This window comes from Cucurbita pepo, chromosome LG01 (genome assembly GCF_002806865.2).
Source record: "Cucurbita pepo subsp. pepo cultivar mu-cu-16 chromosome LG01, ASM280686v2, whole genome shotgun sequence".
In the NCBI taxonomy this organism is placed as follows: domain Eukaryota; kingdom Viridiplantae; phylum Streptophyta; class Magnoliopsida; order Cucurbitales; family Cucurbitaceae; genus Cucurbita; species Cucurbita pepo.
This window is the reverse complement of record NC_036638.1, coordinates 3,292,607-3,319,286: the sequence shown is the minus strand read 5'-3', so window position 1 is coordinate 3,319,286 and position 26,680 is coordinate 3,292,607. Positions and strand designations below refer to the sequence as shown.

General features: G+C 36.7%; 6 protein-coding genes and 1 long non-coding RNA gene across 9 annotated transcripts in view; 3 read left to right on the top strand and 4 right to left on the bottom strand.

The window, feature by feature from the left end:
- Positions 1-550: 550 nt before the first annotated feature.
- LOC111803458 (auxin-induced in root cultures protein 12-like) lies at positions 551-3,150 on the top strand. Its single transcript, XM_023687863.1, has 2 exons — positions 551-1,226; positions 2,855-3,150. The coding sequence occupies exons 1-2, from the start codon at positions 551-553 to the stop codon at positions 3,148-3,150; spliced, it is 972 nt and encodes a 323-aa protein (XP_023543631.1).
- Positions 3,151-4,975: 1,825 nt separating this feature from the next.
- On the bottom strand, positions 4,976-6,712 carry LOC111808127. Its single transcript, XM_023693942.1, has one exon. It carries the CDS (start codon positions 6,549-6,551, stop codon positions 5,226-5,228), a length of 1,326 nt encoding a protein of 441 aa, XP_023549710.1. The 5' UTR covers positions 6,552-6,712; the 3' UTR covers positions 4,976-5,225.
- Positions 6,713-7,681: 969 nt separating this feature from the next.
- LOC111810882 lies at positions 7,682-10,371 on the top strand. Its single transcript, XR_002817465.1, has 3 exons — positions 7,682-7,813; positions 8,139-8,261; positions 9,918-10,371. It is a non-coding gene; the product is annotated as an uncharacterized LOC111810882 (long non-coding RNA).
- Positions 10,372-10,576: 205 nt separating this feature from the next.
- Positions 10,577-13,492, bottom strand: LOC111788528 (protein Iojap, chloroplastic). Its single transcript, XM_023668870.1, has 5 exons — positions 13,149-13,492; positions 12,718-12,844; positions 11,426-11,564; positions 11,247-11,335; positions 10,577-11,021 (listed from the first exon to the last, which is right to left on the bottom strand). The coding sequence occupies exons 1-5, from the start codon at positions 13,410-13,412 to the stop codon at positions 10,906-10,908; spliced, it is 735 nt and encodes a 244-aa protein (XP_023524638.1). The 5' UTR covers positions 13,413-13,492; the 3' UTR covers positions 10,577-10,905.
- Positions 13,493-13,789: 297 nt separating this feature from the next.
- Positions 13,790-18,516, bottom strand: LOC111802385. 2 transcript variants are annotated; one of them, XM_023686733.1, is made up of 9 exons: positions 17,205-18,516; positions 16,582-16,711; positions 15,774-16,261; positions 15,345-15,425; positions 15,120-15,230; positions 14,880-14,993; positions 14,708-14,791; positions 14,532-14,603; positions 13,790-14,438 (listed from the first exon to the last, which is right to left on the bottom strand). In XM_023686733.1, the coding sequence occupies exons 1-9, from the start codon at positions 17,523-17,525 to the stop codon at positions 14,163-14,165; spliced, it is 1,677 nt and encodes a 558-aa protein (XP_023542501.1). In that variant the 5' UTR covers positions 17,526-18,516; the 3' UTR covers positions 13,790-14,162. The 2 variants fall into 2 exon arrangements, with proteins under 2 accessions (XP_023542501.1, XP_023542509.1); XM_023686741.1 differs by having other exon boundaries at positions 18,152-18,515.
- A 1,196-nt stretch (positions 18,517-19,712) lies between these two features.
- Positions 19,713-23,112, bottom strand: LOC111805748 (cold-responsive protein kinase 1-like). 2 transcript variants are annotated; one of them, XM_023691080.1, is made up of 7 exons: positions 22,758-23,112; positions 22,018-22,148; positions 21,802-21,908; positions 21,469-21,679; positions 21,073-21,310; positions 20,554-20,704; positions 19,713-20,348 (listed from the first exon to the last, which is right to left on the bottom strand). In XM_023691080.1, exons 2-7 carry the CDS (start codon positions 22,085-22,087, stop codon positions 19,974-19,976), a joined length of 1,152 nt encoding a protein of 383 aa, XP_023546848.1. In that variant the 5' UTR covers positions 22,088-22,148; positions 22,758-23,112; the 3' UTR covers positions 19,713-19,973. The 2 variants fall into 2 exon arrangements, with proteins under 2 accessions (XP_023546848.1, XP_023546772.1); XM_023691004.1 differs by having other exon boundaries at positions 21,802-21,917; positions 22,758-23,109.
- A 779-nt stretch (positions 23,113-23,891) lies between these two features.
- LOC111787465 (renalase) overlaps positions 23,892-26,680 on the top strand; it is a 3,439-nt gene continuing 650 nt past the window's right edge. The window contains exons 1-8 of the mRNA XM_023667433.1: positions 23,892-24,047; positions 24,165-24,264; positions 24,610-24,790; positions 25,240-25,312; positions 25,401-25,580; positions 25,916-26,013; positions 26,140-26,228; positions 26,328-26,501. Coding sequence (XP_023523201.1) covers positions 24,005-24,047; positions 24,165-24,264; positions 24,610-24,790; positions 25,240-25,312; positions 25,401-25,580; positions 25,916-26,013; positions 26,140-26,228; positions 26,328-26,501 — 938 coding nt within the window. The 5' untranslated portion in view covers positions 23,892-24,004. The remainder of the gene's footprint in view (positions 24,048-24,164; positions 24,265-24,609; positions 24,791-25,239; positions 25,313-25,400; positions 25,581-25,915; positions 26,014-26,139; positions 26,229-26,327; positions 26,502-26,680) is intronic.

Here is a 26,680-nt window from a genome sequence, read left to right as displayed (position 1 = left end):
CCAACCGATGTAAGATCTCAAGGCCGAACGTTCTTACTTGCACACTGCACAGTGTCTTCTTACTCTGATACCATTTGTAACAACCGATATTGATACCATTTGTAACAACCGATATTGTCTGCTTTAATCCATTACGTATCGTCCTAACCGATATACAATCTCACATACTATTTCTAAAAACAAATTAAGGATGGAGTTTAGGATGATTTGGAGGTGAGTTAGACATGTTGTTTAGTTGACGGAAAACTTGAGTAGGATGATAGAGGGCGAATTTTAAGAGAAAACGTGGAATATAAACCCTAAATTTAAAAATATGAATTGGGAGGTATTTTTGTACAATCCCTCAAACATTGAAACCTTAAAAAAAGGAAAGAAAGAACAAAAAAGGTTAATTTATAGGTATGTTACAACTCCCCCCTCCTAATATTTAGCCCTACAAAAACTTGTTTTGTAATCCATTGATAAGATAAGATGAATGATTATAAACCCTGTTCCCCAATTCCCTGTCTCCCACGGAAACTCTCATAATTTCCTCAAAATTCCCCTGCAAATGGCGTCCTTAGGCAATGCCCTTCTCAGTGTTTGCCTAATTGGATCGCTCATCTCGCAGGCCCAATCCCTCACTTGTTCTTCCCAAACCTTCCCTAAAAGATCCTTCGCCCACTGCGAGGATCTCCCCGAGCTCGGCGCCTTTCTCCACTGGACCCACGACCCCAAAAATTCATCTCTTTCCATCGCCTTCATTGCCACGCCGCCGCACGAGGAGGGATGGGTTGCCTGGGCTGTTAACCCCACCCACACCGGCATGATCGGAGCCCAAGCCCTGATTGCCTCCCAATCTGGAGGTACCCCTGCTGTCCGTACCTTCAACATCTCCTCCTACTCTGTTGTCCTCCCTTCCCACTCCCTTTCTTTCCCTGTTTGGGACGTCGCCGCCGAATGCTCCCAGGAGCAGTTCACCATCTTTGCTACTGTAAAGGTTCCAGAGAAGGCTAAGTCGCTGAACCAAGTCTGGCAAGTTGGGCCTGGGGTCAATCCCCATTCTGGGATTCCAAAGGTTCATGCCTTTGATTCCTCTAATTTCAATGCCGAAAACGAGCTGGTGTTTGACAAGGAGGGTGGTGCTGATCTTGCCCCACACGCCCACCACGACGCGTCCCCTGCCCCCGAGGCTACCACCACTGCCTCCTCCGCTCCGAGTCGGCTTGCCCAAATTACAACCAAAAGTATAGGGCTCCTTCTGGCTTATTTTGTATTTATTTGGGGGACTAATAATTTTTTATTTTAATTATTTAACACAAATATTGTTCTTTTTATTTTCTACCTTTTATTTCCAAATTTTCCAAAAAAATAATTTCATTTAATTTTGATTTTTTTCATTATATATTACTTCAATATTTGACGACAAGACCATCAAAATGAATGAAAATCGCTCTCGCTCAATATATAATTTCAATATTTGACGACAAGACCATCAAAATCAAACGGTAAATAAACTTAAATTTTTAGTAACTTTGGCCTCACTTGCCTTACATTATGAAAAATGAAAATCAACTTTTGCCTCACTAAATAAATAAAACTTAAATTTTTAGTAACTTTGGTCTCACTTGCCTTACATTATGAAAAATGAAAATCAACTTTTGCCTCACTAAATAAATAAGTGACTTTACTGCTTGCCTTACATTATGAAAAAACATGAAATGATTATGTTACGTATGAAATGAAAATGTGACTAGTATCATATATATGTCTTAATTTTAAACTATAAGGATCTCATGCATATTATACGAGTTTGTATGGGAGCTCAATGTGACTAGTATCATATATATGTCTTAATTTTAAACTACAAGGATCTCATGCATATTATACGAGTTTGTATGGGAGCCCATGTGCATATATATGGAGACCAAAACCATGTTATGATATTTTACAAAATGAACGCATTCAATAAGAGTAAAGTCAAAATTTTAATATTTTAATGGGATGATATAATATATTAATATTTGAATTGTAACAAGGTCCGTGATTTTTTACTAGCTTTTATATACAATTGACCAGCTTTGGAGTGCGGTAAAAATTAATTGGGACTAAAAAAAGACAAGAGAGTGGGTAGAAAGGAATCACGTGACAAACACATGTAAAACTGAAGAACATAAAAACATCCACCCAATCACACCCTTTCTAAAAATAAATAAAATAATAATATTCTCAATTCTCGTTTTTTTTTCTTCAATATTATTAATTTAAATTATTAATAAAAAATAATCGAGTTTAATATTATTATAATATTTTCAATTTATGACATTATTTTAACTTAGTCATTCGAGTTATTTTATTTATTTATTTTAAAATTATTAAAATTAAGTCTATAAATGTCACTCCCCTATTATATGATTGAGTTATCACAGAGAAATTTCTCCGTTTATATATATATATTTATTTAAAATATTTTTTAATAAATAATTTCTGATTTTAATATAATTTCTACTTATGAGGCGTATTCATAAATAAAGACATATTTGATTTTTTTTTTTTTTTTTCTCTTGAACTTCACGACTAATTCAATATTGTTTGAGCTAAATATGAGTTAGGATCGAAATAGTAGGCAAATATTAACCATAGGTTCAAAACTTTCTTTTTTTTTGGTAATAAATAGACATACTAAAAATACAGCTAACAAGTATAAATATTCTGGGTCGAAAGTCATTTATATCAAACTATTTCAAGTATTGAGTTTTAATGGCCATCTCCAAACAAAACATGCTCGTTTTTTTTTGTGCTCTTTTCATTTGTATTGGTATGGTCGGGATTACCAATGTAAATGCAAATGTCATCGACTATGATGCTATAAAAGCTGATGTTAGCCCCGGATGTAGCCCTAAACATCCCAATCTTTGTAAGACGCATGAAGCCAACCCATATGAAAGAGGGTGTAATGCAATCAATCAATGTAGAGGAGGCGAACCCGTTGTCATAAATGCTATTGAAAAAATTGATATGAAACACAACGATATCATAGAAAGTGAAAGAAGTGAAAGCAAGGCAGGAACCGATGAGGGTGTTGGTAAATTTAAAGGTATGGTTAAGGATAATACTCGCAAAATTAACCCTGGTGCGTTAGAAAATATTTCTGATGGAATTGTTGGATGAAATATATTGTATATTTGCCTAGTACACATTTTTTTTTTATTGGAACCGGAATATGATCCAATAAATATTCCGTGTATTTTATTTTAATGAAAAGTATTAACAATTTTGATATATTTAAATTTCTCATCGTATTGTGTGTCTCTTACCTCTTTTTCTCTTAAATCTATAAAATATCTTCAAAATTTTGATATGAATCGAGTTTAAAATGTCGATATCGTATAAATATCTTTTGATCAAGGACAGTCTCCGAAACAAAAATATGTTTAAAAAAAAGTTACATTGACCTGGGAGACTTTATGAAAATTTAGAAATATGATCTTTTGATCGAGGACAGTCAACTATTGATTCATTAGTAAAAAGAATTGGCAAAACAAGAACTTTATGGGAGAGTCCGTTATAAATCATGGATCTTCACAATTGTATGATATTGTCCACTTTGAGCATAAGCTAATACTTTGCTTTGGGTTTTCCCAAGAAGTCTCGTGCAACTCACTCCCAATAATTCGATTTATTATTAATCACGGTGGTTCTCTCTAAAATTCGATTTTATCAATTTGCAAATAAATATTTTCTTAAAAAACATAGTTAATAATAAATAGACAATTTTGGTGGTGAAGTCAACCATTTATAAAAAAATTATAAGATAAATAAAATTTATTGTAAAACATTTTAATTGAAGTACAAGATCACAAATAGAGTAAACTAAAAACATATTTAAAGATCAGTTTTGTTCTTATATAATAATTAAATTTGTTATAGTTCATAGTACAGAAATTGAATATAGGAACTATATATATTTAAAAAAATAAATTTAAAGTTTATTCTAAAACTCATAAATAAAATAATAATAAGAAGAAAGTGGAGAATTAGACAAAAATAAGATATGAGGGCCTATAAAACAAGATTTGTGCATTGCTCAAGAAATACGATATCATACTCATCCCACTTTATTTTGTCTAATTTTTTTCACTCTCTTTATTTATCTATTATTTTTAATATCACCTAATCACTGAATTAATAATATTCACTGCAGATCGCCGTATAAAGTTTAAACATTTTATTACAATTATATGTTTATAGAATAATAAACACCATAATCAAGCCTAATAAAAAAAATAAATCATATATTAACCCAAACCAACATACTGAATCTGGACCGTTAGCTTCCAAATTAAATGTCAGTTTTATGAGATATCATGTCCTTAAAAAATACCATAAATTCCCTTCACTTATCCACTACATATATATATATATATATAATATTATCACATACCTGTGTGACCCATGTTACAATTACATTATTTGATCTTAATAAATAATATTGACAGATATATTTTTTATAAATAATCATGATCTTAATTAATGTTTTAACCAAGGCCTATGAGTCAGTCAAAAATATGAAATTAGAAAGACCCTTTGGAAACTTCAAAGATCAAAAAAGAAAAATAAAAAGATTTAAATTATAAACTAATATTATAATACGCTGTAAATTACCAAAAAGGACAACTGTTGGAATATTGGCATCTTTTCCCAAACACCACAACGGACAACGATCAAGAAAAGGACGAAATTATTATTTAATTAAAAATACATATAATTAATATTATAAAATAAGCTTATGGTTTTTTATTTTATTATTATTAATAAAATAAAATAATGTAATATGAGAGGGAGAGATCCTTGAAAACGACAGGGTTTAGATAACAAGTATGTCGCACATCATTACCAAAAAAGCCTTCCAACAAATACCCACAGAGTTCTCTACTTAACGCTCTCTCCTCGGCGCGTGCTCATCAAACGCTTCCTTTTGAATGGAACACCGAAAAAACAAAATTCCTTTTGGATGCCATTGATGTGAAACGCAACACAGCTTTCGAAATGATGAGAAATAGACGAAAAAGATGAACAGAAACAACAACATTTCTCCGCATACTTACACGAGGATTTTTAATTTTCTTTTTGGTGTTATGAATTGGCGATTGAATTTGTCTTCTAACGGATGAGTGAAGCGATCGTATAATGAAAGAGGTCTTGTTAGTGTTACCCGAATTCTGTTTCCTTCTTCTAACTTGTCGTTAATGGAGTTTTCCTCCGCCGTCTGTTTCGATGATCCGCCTTGTCGTTGTCCGGTTAGTGCTACTACTACTGCTACTACTCTGGTAGCTTCTACTGCTTCCGCTGGTGCCGGTATTGGAGAATAGTTGACCGAATCCGAACACAGAGACGGATTTTGAGGATCCTCTCAGGGAAGAACAGACTGGAACGTTAAGGACTGGAGTTATTCTCACGTTCGCTGAATATGACCTTTCCGTTCCTCTGTTCTTCAGTTTTGGTCCGCCATTGAAGCTGCTTGGACTGCTCGAGCTTCTCTCCAAGTTGTGGAACACGATTTTACCACAGGAGTTAATTCTTGGACTGTCTACGGATACTCCTCGGATCGCTAATCTAGTGGATTCTCCCGGCGCAGGCCGCATTGGGCTTCTACCTACTCTCGTTGCCGTCGTATGATGATCCATTGTTGATCTTGGATTCATCTCCGATTTAGGCCGAGGTTTCACCTGTCTCATTCGCGGTGGATTGCTATTGTTAGGGTTCCGATGGAGAGAAATCGGATTCGTGTTTGGCTTATTTTCCCAATCCAGCGGGAGTCTGTGAAGATCTTCGAGTTCGTGACCTGAGGAAGACGAGGAAAGAGATACGCGGGAAGAAGATAGCGAAACAGACTCACTATCGGAGTCCTTCAACAATGGAAGGTTCAGTGACGAATCGAACGAAGACGATAATGACGATTTCGAACGCCGGTGAAGTAAATACCTCAGCGCCTTAGAATTGGCTTCTGAGGCGTAAGACGGCGACGTCGTTTTGTGATTTTCGGTTTTGGCGCTGCCATTGCTGCTGCTCTGGTACAGTTTCTTGAGCCCTAAAAGCTCTCTCCATCGACTGGAACATCTCGGCGCCTTGGGAGAGAACAGATATGGATCCGTACTGCATTCAGCCTCAACTTCCCGGCGGGACTGAGCCGCAGTCTCCGGCGACGAAACGCACCTCATCGACTTCAAAACGTTGACCGAGGGTTTAACAGACGAGACCCGAAATGGCACGAGTTTTCCATTCAGAAACAGCTCATCCGCCGGGAGCATCAAGGCGACGGGATCTTGAAGGCGGAACTCGAACTCACTGACCGGCACTAGTTCAGGATCCGAATCTCGAATCTCAGACTCTCCGGCCGGGTCAGCGGCAGGCTTAGTCATAAGTCCGGCGAGGTTAGTAGAAGGCGGGGAGTCGTCGCGGCTGAAGGAGATGCGAGGGCTGAGCCAGCCGTAAGAATGGCAAGGAGCAGAAGAACAATCGAGGAAATTCTCCGGCGACATTCCGATGTTGTTAACGCATGCGGAAGCCATGGATAGCAGCGGCGATCATGCGAAGGAGAAGATGAGGAATACAGTAATAGGGAAGAGGGGGTCACCGGAGAAGGTCAACGTTAATATGTAAATCACATCGGCGGAATATCCGGCGAGATCTGGAGGAGAGAGAGAGAGATAATGATGAGTTGGTCTTTTAGCAAGAGGACCGTGGTTCAACCGTACAGCAAAACTCCCAATTTATATTGGGAAAGGAAAATCTCTCTTTTTTTTATTTTTTATTTTATTTTTATTTTTTTGCAGATGCTGCCAAAATGCCAATGGCGCGCTATGTCCTTTTTATTTATTTATTTATTTTGCTAAATTCTAAAAAAAATATTCAAAACTTTCACAATTGTTCTTTCTAAAAAATATTTAAAAAAAAAGTTACTTTTTACATTTTATAAACATTAGAAAAATCCTTAAAATGTTTAATAATAAATCATGTACCTCTCCTTTTTATTAAATATTTTAACATATTTCTATTTATGTTTAAATAAATAAAAAATTTAGAGCTGTTATTATTATTATTATTTAACATAAATATTTTAAACACAAACTTTTTATTATTAATTTTATACATTTAATTTGACACGCCATTAAAAATCTCTATAAAGTTTAAAAACATGCTCACATTCCGTCTTTTCTTACTTAAAAATTATTTTTACGGTAAATATTAAGGGGACTCTTTTTACTACTATTAAGGTATAAATTCAATAAATCATTATTAGAGTCGAGCTCATAGGCTACGGTAAATTTTATATTTTTTCATGGTACGTTCTCTGCAAATCCGCTTATTATTAAGATTTGCACATTTGTTCGAAGAATAACATTAAATAAACTATAATCCAATTACAAAGTTTTATAATTTTTATGAAAATTATTCCTTTCGTTTTTTAAATTAAACAAAATATTGTTAATAAAATCTGAAAAATCCCTAAAACTAGGGAAGAAATAAAAATCAAGTAATGAAATTAATTGAACGAAAAAAAGGAAAAAAGAGAACATTAATTAATCAGTTAAATTACCTAGCCGTTCGCATCGTCGACGGTTTTCCGCGGTCCGAGCCAGCTGTCTCGACCGCCGCGGATGTTACACGGACCGTATATATTTCTCCCCCCGCATTCACTCTCTTCTTCAGCACATTCTCACGCTAGAAACAGAGCGCTCCATCAACGACCTCCGAAATCGCTAGATCATTACCAGGCAATCGGAGGGAGAGAGAGAGGGCAGACGCCTCGTCTCGGTGATGAAAAATAGAGGTAATGTAACTTCATTCAGCCTAGTTCGCTCTTCACTATTCTGTTCTCGGTTTGAAATTTTAAGGTTACGGTCGGCTATTCCGATTTAGGGTTCATTGGAGAACTCCAGAGGTTAATCAAAGGATTGTTCGTTTTTATCGACACCTTTTGTATTTTTTCGTAGTTTCGATTATGGAGGATTAAGGCGTTCTTAGTAGGTTCATTGCTCCCATGGCAACGTTGATTATTATCTTGGACTCTTCGTTTCATTCCCCGTCATCTTCTGTCTCTTCTTTGTGTGAGGAGCCAATGGACAAATCTGATATTCAAATTTATGTGTTGGCAGAAGAGAGCAGGACGACGAACTCTTATGTCATTGAGATTTGTTCCGAAAACAGAGAGGGGAAGAACAAGGCAGTTGGTCTTGTCATTGAGGCCGGTTGGATTTTCGCATCTGCTAGGAATGCTGGTATGATTTCCAAGCCCAAGGCTGTGAAGTAATTCTTGTTTTGAAGTTTTTATTTTATTTTATTTTATTTATTGTTGGCTGTGAAGTTGTGTATTGTGTATTGTAGCTTTAGCTTCTTTAGATGTTACCTCTGTTTGGATCATGTCAGCATTTGACTGCACGTAGTAAGAGATCACAAAATATTGTTTGAAACATGTCTGGCAATGCTACTAATTCTTAGGTTTCGTGACTATTGAGGTTTTTAAACCCAGATTTCTTAACTACTCAACTAACATGTTTAGAAACGAAACTGAGAGGCTTTTTAGGGTACATCTTCCTTGTATTCCACAAGCTTGCTTACTACAGCATAGAGAGTAGAGTTGAAAACTGGTTCAGTCCATAGGATTCCAACTATTCCATCTAGACATGGTTATATCCTCAATATGTCAATGAAGTTTCATCCTCAAGAACACAAATATCACAAGATCCCGTTGCTGGGAAAAGACTATTAAAAAAGGAACTCCAATCCAGTTTTTTTAACCAAGGAATCATGATTTAAGACCACACTTTTTGTGCAGCACACCCTAACTGAGTGTCAGTTCACAAAAAGATTTAAGACATAACTTAAGGACGAAAGGACGATTATAAGAACAAGCAAGGACAAACCCATAAAAAGATCCTCAAAGAACTTGGAACTTCGTTAACTGAGTGTCAGTTAACAAAGGATGTTAATAAGATAGTCCTAAGGAGCAGATGTTGGAATAAGTGCATGGCCTCAAGACATAAGTTGAGGACGAAAGGACGCAAGGACGATTATAAGAACAAGCCGAAGAAGGACAAACCCACAAAAAGATCCTCAAAGAACTTGAAAAGACATAACTAAGAACAAGCATCCCTTAGGCAAGGCACAAGCTAGTTCTTAATACTAAAAGGGTTACGATTAGTGGACTAACACAAATGGAGCTAAGAAATTTCCTTTTAATACCTAGAAATTATTAGGTGAGGACATACGCTCCAAGCTTATGATTTTGGAGAATTTGAGTTTTATTAGTATTCATTAGCATTGAGTTTTCAAAGACATATGTTTAACTTAGCGTTAAGGCAAGAAAAGTGAGTTTCATGAGCTTTCAGATTGGTGTCATATGAAATTTCCCTTGTGTAATATTGTGGTGTGTTACTTCGACAAGGCAAAAACAATCACTTACTCCTAAATTCTAGCTTTCCATTTTATAATTTTTATGTGTGTTTTGTCCTCTTAAGCCTTTTTCATGTTAGGTATTTTAGATTTTTGCATTAGTAAGTTTGTGCTTAGTTTCATCAAATTTACATTAGTAAGTTTTTGCTTAGTTTCCGGACCTCTTTAAAATTGTATGGAAAAGTAGCAAGATAATTCAAACTTGCAACATGGTACATGAAAAATCTGATTAGAACTAGACTCCAACTCAATCGTTGAAGCCTTCATTCATAGCTATCTTTCATTCATTGTGATCAAATTTTATTCGAAACCTTCGTAGCTGCTATTCTCTCTGGTAAAACTGTCTATCCAGAATATTTGTAATTGATCTGCATATTGATGCAGACTACCTACCGTAGATTGATTCTTATATTGAGTTTCAACTTACTTATTGATTCTCCGCAAGCCCTTGATTAGCTTTTCACTTTCTTACTATTACAAAGATCCATGGTGTGCTGGAGGTGATTTTAATGTCACTCATTGGGTCTAGAGCGTCATCATACTAGAACGCATACTAAGGGAATGAAGAATTTTAAAAAGATCATTGAGGAGACTGGTTTGATGAAAACTTCCCTTCTGAATGTCAATGTGTGGAAGGAAATAGAGTGTTGTTTTGATGCTGAAGCTGCGAGTTAGGATCTTTGTAAGAGCTAAACATTCTACCAATTGGTTTTTGGTTTATAATAACTATTTAGTTTTTTACTCTTACTTTTTAAAAATTAAGCCTGTAATACTAATTTCATCGATCCATTTTCTTATTTAAATTGTGTGCATCATGTAGTCAATATCAAGTCATTTGTGGTGCAATTGCTTATTCAAATAGAAAATTACCACAATTCAACATGTATTCGATCAAAAATTACATGACATAATGTAATTTTCATATTTTTTATGTTCTTCCCTAATTATTGGATGAGTTTAAATTTTATATTTACAGAGATTTCTAAATGATTGAGGGCACAATATGTTGATAATTTTATTTATTTTTTTCTACTTCACTCTTTCTTGAACAAGGTCAAGCTCCTTCACGAACCAGATTAGATTGAACTCTTTTATTCGGCTTTAATTAAAAAAAAAAATTGTTAGGTACATGTTCTTAAAATGATCTAAATCATAAGTTTGTCCGGTTGATTTAAACAAATATCGAAGTATCATAAAGCAACTTTAAAGTGATTTTCAATCAATCAAAGTTATGAGGGACAGGAGAAACATTGGGATAGGGCTTTCATAACACCACACCATCTGCCAAGTGACACTGTCTTCAACCTCAAGCAGTCAGAAGTTTGAACTCCCAATTCATGCAGCTGCTTCTGCAACACTTCACATGGTAGCTGTTTTGATGAGAGGACACAACAAACAGAGGCAATCTGCCAGAAACTGCATCTCATTCAGCATCAGCTGCTCGGGAACACATCGGGAGCGGTTTTCATTTCAAAACGGCTGTTGGTTTTCGAACGGTAGCTCCACAGGAGTTGCATTGCCGTAAAACTCTTCCAAGTTGTAGAATGCCCTTTGCTGGGGTAGAAATATATGGATAACCACATCTCCTGAGAACAAAAACAACCAACAAGGGAACAATTTGATCATGCTATAGTTAAGAAGAGGTTATGAAGCTATCAAATCTCAACATAGTTTAACTAGTCAAAGCACTACGTTCATAAGTAAAAGATTAGAGGTTTGATTATTCACCCGTGAACTCAAATACACGAAGAACTCTATGTTCTTGATCTTCCTCGTTTAAGTAAACAAATTTAAATGAAAATAGTGCATACCAAAGTCCAATAATGTCCAGGAATTTGGCTTCACGTCACCAGAAGGACTTCTTCCATACTTCTTCTCAGCAAGATCTCTTATCCGAGATCTGCATTGCAAAATACAATTGAATAGTGAGTTTAAGCAATACCTTCATATGTAGAGGCAGTCAGAGAACAAGAAACCAAAAAAGTAGTACCCGATGGCATCGATCTGAGGTCGAGAAAATGCCGTTGCAATAATGAAAAATCGGGTCCAATAGACTAGAGGTTTCACAAACAGAACACGGATATCGGCAGCCTTTACGTCGCTAGCAACTTTCGCCATTGATACAGCAACTGTAGAGATAAGTATTGAATTGTTAGTTCACCAACCATTCCATGTAACAGAGGTTTTGATATCACAATGCACGTGCAAACGGTAGGTGTGTATTATGTATCGATCGTTCACTCATGTGTAGGAGCTTGTGGATTTAGGTATATATAAAGGATATTTGGGCTTACAAGTCGGAAATGTGACAGTGTTGTGTCATTCTAATGACTAGCTTTTTTTTTCTTTCATACTTACTGAGAACTTGTGATGATGAGATTCAACCTTTTGTGAGATCCTATATTAGTTGGAGAGGAGAATGAAACATTCTTTATAAGGGTACGAAAAACTATCTTTAGCATACGCATTTTAAAAACCTGGAGGGGAACCCCAAAGAAAACAATATCTGCCCGTGATGGGCTTAAGCTGTTACAAATGGCATTAGAGTCAGATACTAGGCACTGTGCCAGGACGCTACCTCCTAAGGGGGGTGGATTGTGAGATCCCACATCGGTTAGAGAGGGGAACGAGACATTTCTTATGTATGGAAACCTCTCCCTAGTAGATGCGTTTTAAAACCGTGAGGTTGATAGCAATACACAATAAGTCAAAGCAGACAATATCTACTAGCGGTGGGTTTGAACTGTTAAAAATGGGATCAGAGCCAGACATCTGGTAATGTGTCGATGAGGAGGTTGAGCCCCGAAGGGGAAGACACGAGGTGGTGTGCCACAAGGATGTTGGCACCAAAGGGGGGTGGATTGGGGGGTCCTACATAGATTGGTGAAGGGAACGAGTGTCAGCAAGAACGCTGGACCTCGAAGGGGGTGGATTGTGAGATCCATATTGGTCGATTGGGGTGGAGAACGAAGCATTCTTTATAAGAATGTGGAAACCTCTCCCTACCAGACACTTTTTAAAAACCTTGTGAGGAAGTTCGAAAGAGAAAGTCCATCTACTAGCGGTGAGCTAGGACCGTTACACCTTTTTACAAAGGGTTGTTCAATCCCTTCAGGATCGAATACGAGTTCTCTCTCTTTTTCAATTGAATTAGCTAAGACTACCCATCATACTCATAAGATGAAGCAGAGTATTTAGCAGCCAAAACACGACATGAACACAAAACATAAACAGCAAACTTATGTCCATTTCTAGTTCTTGCTAATGACAGGAGAAGCTTACATGAAAGGCTTTCTGCGTCGTCATCAACTTCTGCAGTAGGAGGCTTTTGATCATTTCTCTTGAATACCACACTCCCATGTTTCTTGAACAAATCATCATACATATCATCCGTATCCTCGTTCATATTCTGCCACAAAGGATGATTGGGTCAATCAATATCATAACCACAAAAGTATCAAACATTTCTCTAAGAACTGATATCCAAATTTTGCATAGGTTTGGTAACAAATTTCATTTAGATAAGCTTCTACCCTGAATTTCAAGTAGCTTCAGCTTCCAGAAATCAAAGGGAAAGGTAACATTTCGAACAATCAAGTTCTCCCTCAACGAAAACCCAGAAAACCACGCAACAATCTTCCAAATACATCAACAAAACATGATCCATATTGGTTCCGAAAAGTTCAAAACAAAAGAAATCAAAGCAACAGTACCGATAAAAAGCTATCTTCAGCTTCTTTTCCGACGGCGAACAGCGGCGAAGACTCCATAGACTTCAAATGGAAGTTATTGGAAGAGGGTATCTTCCAAATGCAGTTTCGGGATGAAAAAGAGGACCCATTCCAACATGAGCACCAAAATTGTTTTCTGGGTCTGCCGGAAACTCCGAAATAATCATGACCCAGTTGCCGAAACTGGCCGCCAAACGAGGTCCCGGCGCCGGCACCGTGAAGAGATAAGACAATGGATAACGCCATGCTCGTTCCTACCTCGTTTCGTGCAGAGAGGAAACACTGGTACACCGTGGGGGAAGATATTTTAAAACATCTAAGCAGTATCAATTTCTCAAATCAATACTATTTATTCGGGTACTAACAAAAAAATTATAAAAACCCCTTAAAAAAAAAAAAAAGATAAATAAATGTTCAAATATAAATATAAAAAAATTCTATTTCTTTTATACCTGTTCTATCTTCATTTTTCTCCTTATGAAAGTATACCATCCAATTCCAAAAAAAAAAATCCTAAAATCAAAATTTTCCTTTCAAACTAGACAAAACGACAAAGAAATTTCATCTTCGATCAAGGAAAAAAACATTACTGAATGTTGAAAATGTAATGAACATTGTCTGCCTAACATAAAAAGGCATTTCCTTGAAGGAGATGCAAACAATAATATAAATAAGAATTGTTTTTTTTTATAAAAAAAAACAAGATATGTACAAGAGATTGGGAAGTGTACAACGTTAAATCTCCTAGATGATTGGGATTCATGTCGAAAAAACTGAAGCAGCAGCAGCAGCAGCAGCAGATGCATTTCAACTAACATATGGGTTAGATTTGGGGTACTCTACTTGGAAGTAAGGCCAAAAAGTTACAAGAGTTAATGTGAGAAGATAAGGAACAGAGGCTATGCTTTGCCTAAGCTTTGTGTTTTCAATAAGTTCTTCCAACTGGTTTGAGTGATTTCTCCATGGAACTATGCAGTTTAGGCAATGTTTGGAGCTCTAGCATGATGTTCTTCTCCATTGTTTGCTCCCTATTTTGTGGCCTAACTTGAAGGGGCTCCAGCTCTTTCTCCGTTTTGAGGAGGTTTCACAGAACAGCCCAGAGGCTAAAGCCTCCTGAAGCCACAGCTCAAACTCTTCCTCATCTTCATCCATCATTTCAGCGTCCAATTCCCAAGGAAATCTGCTCGACTTCGATCGTTGCGTTGTCTTCCCTAAACCAACCATGTTTACATGGAAGCTTGGGCGATGAGTATTGGGCCTGCAAGCCATTCCCTGCTCCACCAAAGTAAACACTACAACTTACATTCTTGAAGATCACAGCATGATTCTAGCTACCTATATAATTATGTACTACAAACCACTTACTTGACAAATCACCCATTCAGACACATCAAAGATCTTGCTCTCGGCACAAACGAACGCACGTGGTATATCCATCTACAAGGAAAAAGAAACTCATTCGTGATTAAGACATATGATCAAAATGAGGGATCCTTGAAGCCTGAGACCAAGCTTGAGCTTAAGCAAGTTAAGGAACCTACTTTTTGAGGCTTATCAAAGACTAGAGAACCTTTATATTCGACCCACCCGTCTCCATCCTTAGCTTGATGATATTGACAACAATCCTGACATCGAAGTACGTATCAAAACTAATTTTATTCTCAAACGTAAAACTTACAGGGGTAGATTCAAATAAAGAGCTTGGGGAATAACCTGACACCATCTTGCCTTCGTCTTATTCCTATTCGTGCAGACCCATATGTGGGAATGTCCGCATTTACTGCACTGTATACGTCTCGACTCCTCTGAGCAATAATCGGAATTCATCTGCTTATAGAGTAAACTAAAAGTTACTAAAAACAAACAAGCTTCAAGAGCCACACAAAAAGATAAGAATACACATAAATCAAACTATAAAACGCAAGTATCGATGGTATAAAAATTATGCACGACCTGCTGTGAAGCCCCATAGGACTGGGACCTCTGGCAGACACTTCTGGTCTTCAATTCCTCCTTTCTCAGTTGCTCGTCATAGTCTCTCTTCTTCACGGAGTCGGAAAGAACCTAATTTTCCATGCAAACATGGGTCAGAGATGATAAGGACCAGAGTTCTCAAAGTCCCCTTAAATGTTGTTTTTCTGGGGAAACTTTGACTTGATTCCATAAAAAGAAAATTACCTCATATGCACATTGAAGCTTCTTAAATGACTCGCTGGCCAAGGGGCTTCCCATATTCTTATCAGGATGCACAAGCACAGCCTAAAGGAAAGAAAACATTAACGTGTTATAGGTATAATTTCCATTAGAGATGATTCTATGAATTTTCTCGAGGAAGTTTCCCAGTAAGGAAGAATCTAAGCATTGATAAGAAATATCTAATGAGAGTGTGTGAGATCCCACATCGGTTGGGGAGGAGAACGAAACACCCTTTATATAAGGGTGTGGAAAGCTCTCCCTATCAGACGCATTTTAAAAACCTTGAGGGGAAGCCCGAAAGGAAAAACCCAAAAATGACAATATCTGCTAGTAGTAAGCCTGGGCCGTGGAGCCGTTACCGAGTGACCCAATAAGTGAATTACATAAAAGTGAACATGAGAAACATATCACCTTTTTTCTGTATTCCTTTTTCATAACTATAACATCAATCTTCTTGTGACGTGGAAAACCCAGTGCTTCGTAATGGTCCCCGCTATTTAATATTCTTTTCATCTCGTCAATTGAGTCCGTCTGCTCTTTGGTCACCTTGCTACAAGATGCCTCCTTCTGGTTATCAACAACAGATGTCACGACAGTCGGGGTGGATGATTTACATGAATGCACCTTCTCGGACTCACTGGTAGGAATAGAGTACTCACTCTCTCCCGAGAATTCATCTTCGGATACTGTTTCAGATTGTTTCTGCTCTTCAAAATCTGAACTTTCACTCGCCTTATCGCACCATTGGAGCAAATAATTTAATGCATCATTTGACAAAAATGCAAGATTTATAGAGAGAAAGACACCCGGCCATCCAACTCGAACTTTAACACAATATGTAGCATATACAGTTGCCATTAAGACCACCAACCGCGCATGATTAAGAGAGAACAAATAACCTATATATAAGCAAAGGATAAACAAAAGCTCAAATTAATTGACAGAACTTCAAGATTCATGTAACAATTTGATTGAAGTGGAGTACAGGTTCGTGCACCAAGAGCAATATAAATGTGCCACATCAAGAAATTATTGCATTACGGAGAGCTAAAACAGATTGGAATACTGGACCATCGTTAATAAACGATACATGCAGACTATGGCTACAGAGAAGACACGAACCACAACGAAAGTTGGCTACTTGAAAAGGATCGAGTAGACAACTTCGAACCACAATACTATTGAAACATTAAAATCTCACAATGAAAGAAGTCCATACCTCCAACTATAAATAATGTCCCTGTAATCCAAAAGTTAGCATACATCCACAATATTAGAATAGCGAAGAGTCCGACGATAAAAAGTCCAGGAGTGTAACCCAGGTATTGAACAGCAACTCCTGCAGCTCCCTGAAACAGTGAACTAAGAGCTATAAATATATTGAGATATAATTTCATTTCATCAGCCTATTGCACTATTGAACTAATTTAGAAGGAACCTTATGCAGCAACTTCACGAATTATTAAACGAAGAAAATAAATCGATCATCGCAAACTTCCATTGCACTATAAACTACAAGGGTCGTCATTCAAAGAACAGGACGACACAGTACAGAAGGGAAACAGACCGAGATCCCACAGTCAAAGAAGAACGTTTACAAAACGCTCTACCAATATCATATCGTTTCAATTAGCAACAGAACAATAAACCTCAAAACAACTCAACAGTAATGTTTTCTACAAACTCAAATCTAATCTACAAAATGTAACCCCAATTTGATTGGACCCCTTTGAGCTTAACTTATCAACTCTAGCTATCATTTCAAGCAAGTTTCTAGATCTCAAATCTGAAGCTCCCCGAATAATAGAAACAATAATTATCAGGAATTAGAGAGGTATATACCATACTGAGAAGAACATAAACCAAGCAGGACATGGATGTTAAACTAAGAAAGCAACTCCACATTATGAGGAGCAGTGCAGCAAAGCCTAATCCAATAAGCGACCTGAAGCCTTTTTTAATGCAGTCCCACCACTGTAGCACTGCTAAACGCAGTAAACTACCCATCCAGGCACAGCACCGGCACACCATTGGCCAATGTCTCTCTACAAACATCCCAACTTTGTCTCTGAAACTAAAAAACGCAATTTGAGCTCGAGAGTAAGTGTGTTTCTGCGACTGAAACCATTTCCATCCTTGTTTGAAAAGGCCTATATCCTCCATGGCAGCTACAAACCAAAATGAACCACTCACAGGTAGAGTCTTGTAGAGAAGCTGTTGCTATAGCTATAGATAACCCTCAACGCTACCAAAAAACACTGTCTCCCCTGAGAATTGGGAAGTTAAATCCAAAATGCACGCCATGGTAATTGAATCAAAACCTTGATCTGCCCTTTAGACTACCACAAAAAAGAAGCCCATGAGACACTAATTCACGGGTTTCCAGCTGCAAGAGGATCCAGAAACTTCTTTAACGTAGAAACACACATTAAAGTAAGCAGCAACCCTTCGTAAAAAATGATGGAATGAGTTAAATTCAATCACGATAAGGGGCACTGAGTTCGTTCAACGCAAATTGCTTCACACGTAAGTTTCCAGGAAGAAAATCGACACACGAAAAATAAAGGATAGCCAACAGAAACACTTTCCTGAGAAAAAGAGGAACAATCAAAAGATCCCATATACAACCATCCATGAAAAATCAACAAAAACCCAAGAAGGGCATTCAAAAGAGGAATATCTACGTCCCCTCTTTGGGCACGAGAATCAAGACACAAAACCCATCAAGGATAAGAAATCAAAAATCAAAAATCAAAAATCAAAAAAGAAATGGAACAAACGAACAGTACCAACAAAACACATTGGAAATTAGGAGAAAAGAGAAGAACCCAACACGAGAAAAAGATTAATGGAGCACCGACTGGCAAAAGGGTACCACTCGGGCCCTATACTCAAAGCTTTCAATGAGGGAATCAAAGTGAACTAATCTGGGTACTGAAGGGGAAATGAAACGAAATGAAACCCTAATTCTATCTCTCTCTTCCCTCCTTTCTCTCTTTTTTTGTTGGAAGCATAACAAAACTCATGAAAAAGGAAAGTACCCTTTTGAAAAGTTAGAAAAAGAAGAGGTTGGAGCAGAGTTTTGGTCTTAAGCGGACGAGAGAGAAGAATTGAGAAGGATGGAGGGAGGTGATAAAGCCGGAAGTGGAGGAGAGCTTGCTTTACCTTTACATTAATGATTCTGTGGGAACCACTTCAGTTTTCTTGCTCATCTTATACCTCCAAAATTAATGTTTCATATTAATGTTCATTACATGGTTTCAAAATTTTATGAACATTCAAATACATTATAATTTTTTTAATTCTTTATTGTTAAATTATTGAACATGTCAAAAGTCAAATTATAATTCCACGTTGGTTTATATTTTTATACTCGTATTCAAATTATATGTGTTTGGTTAAATGTTCGATTATACTTAAAAGACGGTTCAAGTCTTACTATAACAAAGTGAGAATATTTGTTGGAACCAATTTTAGCTCGGTGTATAAGTTTAAAATTTTCATTTCTTTATTATATGATTTTTTTTTATATAATTGTATTGGTTTAGCTCGAGCAACACGACAATATTCAATCATATATGTCCTCCTTGTTTTAGACCCGGTAGCTCGATGATAGGTATCGCTCAAAATTGACTTCTTTCAACTCATAATGCTTTCTATTATTAGTCAATATTATGCTTTTACTAAATACTAGGTTAAATTATGAGTTTTATGTGAAATTCCTCTCAAAACTATTTTACAAGAATGAAAAAAAAAAACGCTTTTAAAAAATAAATAACAATCAAAAGTCAAATAGTTATCAAACCGGGCTCAAGAGCTCGAGGCTTAGATAGATCTATCAATATCATTTGGTTCCATTCTAATAAAGACAACTGAATCCAACCCACCTCGTTCAAATTTTGGAATCAATATATAGTTTTTAATTTCATCATCACATGCTCAAACATTTAAAAGTATTGTATAGTTTGGACCTTATCCATTTGTTTTCGTAGTTTTAAATTGTTTATTGGCATGAAACAAATGTATAAAGTTAAATAATGTAAAACCCATGTTAACTTATGAACTCGATACATAATTTAATTATTCATCTTTGAGATAGTACGTCGAATTGATAATTTATGACAATTAGTGTATTGTTGTTCCAACCTAAAATAAATTTAAAATAATCATCCCTATCTTCAGCTAAACACGAGAAGAAGTATCAAAACGACTATACGGAGATGAATTCAAATCATTTGGTAGTGAGAGAGTGTTCATAAGAGACTAAGTAAATGAATGGGAGGCATTGACCATCCACATACGCATACACGTCGTCCCTGAAAAACGAAATTAGAATAGAAAGATTGCATATTACTTGAATAATGATTCTAATAAACAGTGGGACAGGACGGGACAGAAACTGACATAAACATAACTTAACTGATCAAAACACATTTTACCTAGTTAATGATCGGAGCTCTCGACCTCCCACAAGATTGGAAGTTCAAGACAATATAGTACAGAAGCCTTCCAAAAACTCTTCCTACAAAAAATTTTTTAAAAAAATACCAAACAATTTATATACTTATTGGCAAAGCGTCATTAAAGAAGAGAATAAATCAAATTGGCTCATCAGATGTTGCTATCATATCGTGCAGTGAAGGTTGCAGTTGTAACAGTTGAGGGTTCAGATGACGTTGTTGAGTTTCCAAGGGTGTTTGATCCAGAGAACAGACCATCAGACCCTTTATTTTCCTCTGGAATCTTTCCTCTTGGATCCATGAGGTCCGAAAGCAGCCCCGGTTTCGTTATCTTTCTATCTTCGACGCTCATCTCACCCATTAGCATCTTTACCACAGTCGACATCGATGGGCGGAGCTTCGGACTGTCTTGTGTGCAAAGTAGACCAATCTTAATATATTTACAAGCTTCCTCAGCATCGAAGTCGCCGTTTAACGACATATCTACGAGCAGAACGAGCTCTCCTTGCTCATAAAGATTCCATGCCTGCAACATCCAAACATAGATTTGTTCAACACATTGGTAACCACTGAGTGAAACGTGATCTGTTTGTTCTCCATAATAAAAGATCAGTGATCAAAAGATTTGTAAAGATGAATTCTAAGATCTAAATCGAAACAAAACTGCAACATGAACGACTTCGAGTACCAAACGTCTTGGGCGAAGTTAAAACAATAAAACCTGCGCTTACCGTTTCGAGAAGATATTGCTCTCCAATTGGTAACTTCATGTTTTTGTTGCATCTTCCGCTGACTATTTCCACAAGGAGGACGCCGAAACTGTAAATATCTGATTTTCGCGTCACCTGCCCTCTTATCGCATATTCGGGTGCTAGGTAACCACTAAACAAGCATGAACGTAAACGAAGTTAAAACGCGAATTTCCTCAACAAAGACAGACAAGCGAAATGAGACAAGATCAAGCAGATAAAAAGGTTGTTCTCAGGTAGGAAACTGAATTTTGGTTGTGTTTCTGTGTTCTCATGTCCCTATGTAAGTTGAAGGTTGGCAAACACACAATATTAACACAAAAATATTCAGCTGCACAACACAAATAATCGACCATGGACCGAAAAGAGCCACGATTCCACACACAAACCAACACAAACCCCAATGCCTTCTTCAAATATCCAATCGTGGTTTAATTCTAAACGATACAAAGCTAAGTGTATGCACAATCAACAAGTTCATAAGGAAATAGAGTGGCTTACATTGTTCCTGCCACTCCGGTACTAATGTGAGACATGTTGGCTGGAACGAGCCTCGCAAGGCCGAAATCTGAAATCTTAGGAGTGAGATCACGGTCAAGAAGAATGTTACTTGCTTTGATATCTCTATGAATGATATATGGCTGTACATCCTCATGAAGGAAGGCAAGCCCGCGTGCAATTCCAATGCAAATCCGAGACCTACTTCGCCAATCAAACTGGAGACTACTGGAACCTCGCCCTGAAAAAAGAAACAATAACTTGAGAACCGAACTGCAACTTAACAGTACAAACTAAAGCGTGACCTCCCGAAAAGGGGACGCTCGAGAATGCAACTCTGGCATCCATTGAGAGAGAACTTGAAAGGAAATAGAAACAAGAATAGGATTCAGTTAGTACCAAGAAGAGTTTGTGCAAGGCTATTGTTCTCAAGGTAATTATAGACAAGAATTCTATGATTATTCTCCACACAGCAGCCATAAAGCTGAACCAGATTTTCATGTTCTATCACAGAGATGACTTTAGTTTCAGCCAAGAATTCCTTCAATCCTTGTCTCGATTGAGCCGAAAGAACTTTTATGGCAGCAAGCTTTCCATTTCTTAGCCTTCCCTGACCATAAACAGTAGTTTTCAAGGTTATAATCATGGTGAATGAAGGGAACGATACAACTTAGAACGGTTGCGCCTAGAACACAAAAATTATAGTTCATGCAAAACGCGATATCCAGCTACCTTGTATACAGAACCGAAACCGCCCTCCCCTATTTTATTCGCTAAGCTGAAATCTTCAGTTGCAACTTTTAGCTCTTTGTATGTATATAGTCTAACATTGTGCATGCCTGAAAGTTCTGTTTCATATCAGAAGAATGTAAGAATTTCCTTACATTCCGACAAGAAACTCTTCAAATATGTCCAGACAACAATGAGGCTATCCTAAGATTAATTTACCTTCGTCGTGGCCAACGCTTCCCATTGGGGATTTCGCCCTCTTACTGAACAAAAAAGGGAAGCAAGTCATCTCTATATGATAAAACAGCAGCTATTCTCCGCTACTTCAAGGAATCTTATGACACTGAAACCTGTCAATGAAACAAGGTTTAGAAGGGCAGAACAAAATTGTAAAAGAATCTAAGGAAGTTGTTTATGTTCTAGCAAGAAGATCATCTATGCAGTGATCGTCCATGAAGGCAACTCTTGTACAGATTTCTACATATTTAGGGCTCAGTGAAATTTTTTGGACTGATACTAACCAAAAGAAATGGAAATCATCAGATTTTCCCTCACAGGTGATAAGATTCGAGAAGCGGCCATGAAAGATAATGGTAAGCATCATCAAACCAAGAACACTCCAGAGAAACAACTAATTTATAGGTTTCCTGAACCCAAAATCCACTTCTAATTTCAAGTTCATCGCCATCTAACAAAGAAAACTCAGTAAACCCAACACAGCAGATTGATCAAGCAACGAGATCCTTTCAAAACCAGCAAAAGAAAACGATTCAACAGCTAACCCAATTCACCTAGTTCGTTCCAAACTCCAAGAACAACAAAAGCAAATGAAAACAGAGAGACAGAGAGAGCTTGCAGACTGACAAAACAACAATCAAACCAGAGCACAGAACACGATGATAACAAGAATTTGAACCCAAAACAACAGAAATCAAGAGATACCCATAAGAGAAACTGACCTTAGAAGGTGAAATGAGTCGAGAAACAGAAGGATTCGGAGCTATGGAACTTGAACACTAATCGCACGGAAGAATGAAAGGATGAGACGGGAGTAGAGGGCTTCGTGGACTTTTCTTTATAGCAACCATAGTGTTGGCATGTGGCTTCTTCCATCCAGGTACGCATACATCCCTTAGAAAATTCAAACGACATAGCTGCTTTAATCTTGACCCTGAACCCATTTTTCTTTTCCACAAATAAGCCCCAAATGGCTACATTAATTGTACCAACTATCAACCAATCAGTGAAATTGATTCATTCGTGGAGCGGTTGATCAAATTGGTACTCTATCGCAGTGTGAAAGGATGCGAGTTAAGTCTAACACACTCATTGACAATGGAAAACAGGAAAAACAGAAGAATTTTCTTCTTCTTCTATGAATTAGACATTATATTAATCAAACAAACCAAATACATATGCTTTGAACACGTATTTCAACGCACGCAGTCCCAATACATTTAAACTTCTTTTATCACTCTTATTATCATAAAAATAAAAAATAAAAAAAAACTATTTAAAAAACACCCTTAAATTTTAAATTTTTTATTAATATTATTAAACTTTTTAAAATTTTAAAAAATATTTTTAAATTTTTTAAAAAAGGTCACAAATAATTGTATCATTAATACCATATTTCAAAAGAAAAAAAACTAATAAATTTTCAAAAGCAAGATTATAAATAGAGATAATCTATAAAGTGTCGATAGGCGTTCCGGAATTTTTGAATTTTATTTATAAATATTAAAAGTGTTAATATTACTTTTAAAATATTATAGGTGTTTTAGATACTTTTGAATTTTTTTTAAAAAAGATCCGATAAGTATTAATAAAATTTTTTAAAAAGAAAATTAGGATTTTTTAAAAAATATCATTAAGAATTAAAATGTATTTTTTAAAATAAAATATCAACTATTTTCATCTAAATCTAATTTAATGATAACGATTTTTTTTTTAAAAAAAGTTAAAATTATTTTTAAATTTGGTCAAAAGTTAAAAAATATTATTGACTTATTTTTATTAATTTAATATTTTTCTTGAATTTTGTTAATAAAAAAATCGATTTTCTGGAGACGTGGACTAATGCAAACCACAAGGTCGTCTCCTTCAAATGGCAAAACTCCAGAGTCCGTAGCAAGTTTGCAACCACCGCCAACAATTTTCGAGGGAAAGTCGAAATTGTCGCATTGAGGAACACTAAAGCGCCGCCATGAGCTCCGTTCTGTCTAAAGTCGCCGTCGTGGGAAGTGGAAGTAAGGAACTCATCACCTTTTTTCTCTCTCACGCTTTCTGATTCTGTAAGCGACAATGTGTAATTCGATCATAGAACGAGAAGATTTTTGAAAAGTTGTGATGTGTTTATGGGGCAGTTTCTGGAGCCGCTTGCGCATGGAGCTTGGCCAGAAATGGCGTATCGGTTACCTTGTTCGAGTCTGCCAGAGGGCCTGGTGGAAGAATGTCCCAACGGAGGTGAGATCAATTTCCCCTCGTTTCTTGTTTGGACGCTTTCCGATTATTCGCATTTCTGTTTGAAAGAGATCGAAATGCCGAAGGGGATTTGGTTTCTGCTTCTTGCTGAAATTCGACACGATCTCGTGAAAACTGTTTTATAATTTCGAAGAATGAGCGCTCGTAGCGTTTATGAAACGAAATGAGAAACATGAGAATGGATGAATAGGAGCTATACAATAATGAGTAAAAGAAAATTTGATCCGCTTATCTGAAATTGATATTACTTCCCATTTGTTAAAGAAGAATTATAATATTGTGACATCAGAAATTGTGTCTTAATTTTACTATTCGTCATTGAAACAGAGAAATTGCAGAAGATGGGAAAGAATTGGTTTTCGACCATGGTGCCCCATATTTTACAGTTAGCTCCACGGACATATTGAGTCTTGTTCGTGAGTGGGAGTCAAAAAATCTTTGTGCTGAATGGAAAGAAAGTTTTGGGGTTTTTGATTGCTTTTCCAATCAATTTTCCAGCATAGAACAGGTTAGAACTCCACTGTTGTTCAAATCTTGTTGAATATTTGGTGCCATAATGGACAGTTCTTCATTTTGCTACTCTCCATTAAGTGCTTGCAGCTCCTTCGATCAACGGCACATAAATGGGGAATGTAGCATAGCATAACATGGCTAGTTCATTGTTCTGGTTCCTGTTCTGACATTTATCTAGGTTTTTGTGTGCATATATACTAGTTAAACTAAACCCACTTAATTTCTCTGACTACCTTGAGAGTAATTACCTCTTGATACTTGTGGATCAAAAGCAATGGTGCTCAATATCAAATGTCATGTGCTCTCTTAAAGCTACTGTTTCACATATAATCCAAAATTGCGAACAAACGCTGCAAGTGGACAAATAGTTAATGCATTTTTTTTTACTCTCTTATCATATCATGTCTTTTATGGGATCGGTTTGTCTGAGTGAATACTATTTAGGAAGGAGTAAGTGGCAGATATGTGGGTACTCCGGGCATGAATTCTATTTGCAAAGCGTTATGCCATGAACCCGGTATATAACCTATATTTTCTCTATAATTTATGTAATTTCAGGTTACAAATGAGCTTAGGAAGGTGCTTATTTTTCGACTTCTTTTCAGGTGTGGAGAGCAAGTTTGGGGTAAGTGTTGGGAGAATGGAATGGTTGGAGAAAGATAACTCATGGTTGTTATTAGGCATCAATGGACAAAGTCTTGGTCAGTTTGAGGGTGTTGTTGCATCAGACAAAAACATAGTTTCTCCAAGGTTTACCAATGTAACAGGACGAGTGCCTCCTCTTGGTACGTTGCTTGTTCGATCTCATTTAGTAATGTGTTGCAAGTATCTCGTGTTCTCTTTTTTTATTGTAAGAGCGACTCAATTTGATTCCCTTCTATTTACGGAACTTTAGTGTTTAGTTTGAATTTTCTTCTCCTCCTCTCGCCTTCCTCCCTTCTCTCTCTTTTTCTCTTTTCCTTTTCCTTTTTCTTCTTTATTCTTTTGTTCGACATTTTACTACCATGTAAGATTAAAATAATTTATTGGAATTGCTTCTACAAAGAAGCAAAAAGTTTTGCTTTTGATAAACCGTGCTCGAGTATGGATCAGGTCCATCTGACTTTTTAAAATTATGCAGACCTTAATTTGATCCCAGATTTGGCAACTAAGCTGCAGAACATCCCAGCTATTCCATGTTTTGCTCTGATGCTTGGATTTGAACAGCCTCTCACTTCGGTAATACTTCAATCTCACATATCCGTTTTATAAAGTCATATGCAATTCCTTATGAATAATTTTTCACCGAATCAATCTTACAGTTACAGAGACCATCTTTGTTTAATGTTCTTATTCGATAACCAGATACCTGTCAAAGGCTTCTCTATAATGAATTCTAAAGTTCTAAGCTGGGCTTACTGTGACAGCAGCAAGCCAGGGCGTTCGTCTTCTAGGTATGTTTATTACTGTCAAGAAAACTATCAGCATTAGCTGGTCAAGCAATTCATAATTTTTTTGATTGGTGCTCGATACTTTCGTTTTTGTTTGAATAGCGAACGATGGATTTTGCATTCAACCATGGAGTACGCTGAGAGAGTAATTGCCGAATATGGTCTTCAGAAACCTTCAGATGCCACGTTGAAGAAAGTGGCTGAAGAACTCTATCAAGAGTTTCAAAGCATTGGGCTTAGCATTCCCCGCCCGTTCTTCATGAAAGCTCATAGATGGTAAGCATCTGAATAAGAACCAACCGTTTGACCGTTAACTTTCACTTAGTATAGTTACATAAGCATCAAGCATTGTACGTATTATGAAATGTGAGATTCTTACAGTTGGGTATATGTAGTAGTTCATAGGGCACAAAGTTCGGGATAAACATAGCCTGAGCTGACTACAAGGGGGGGGG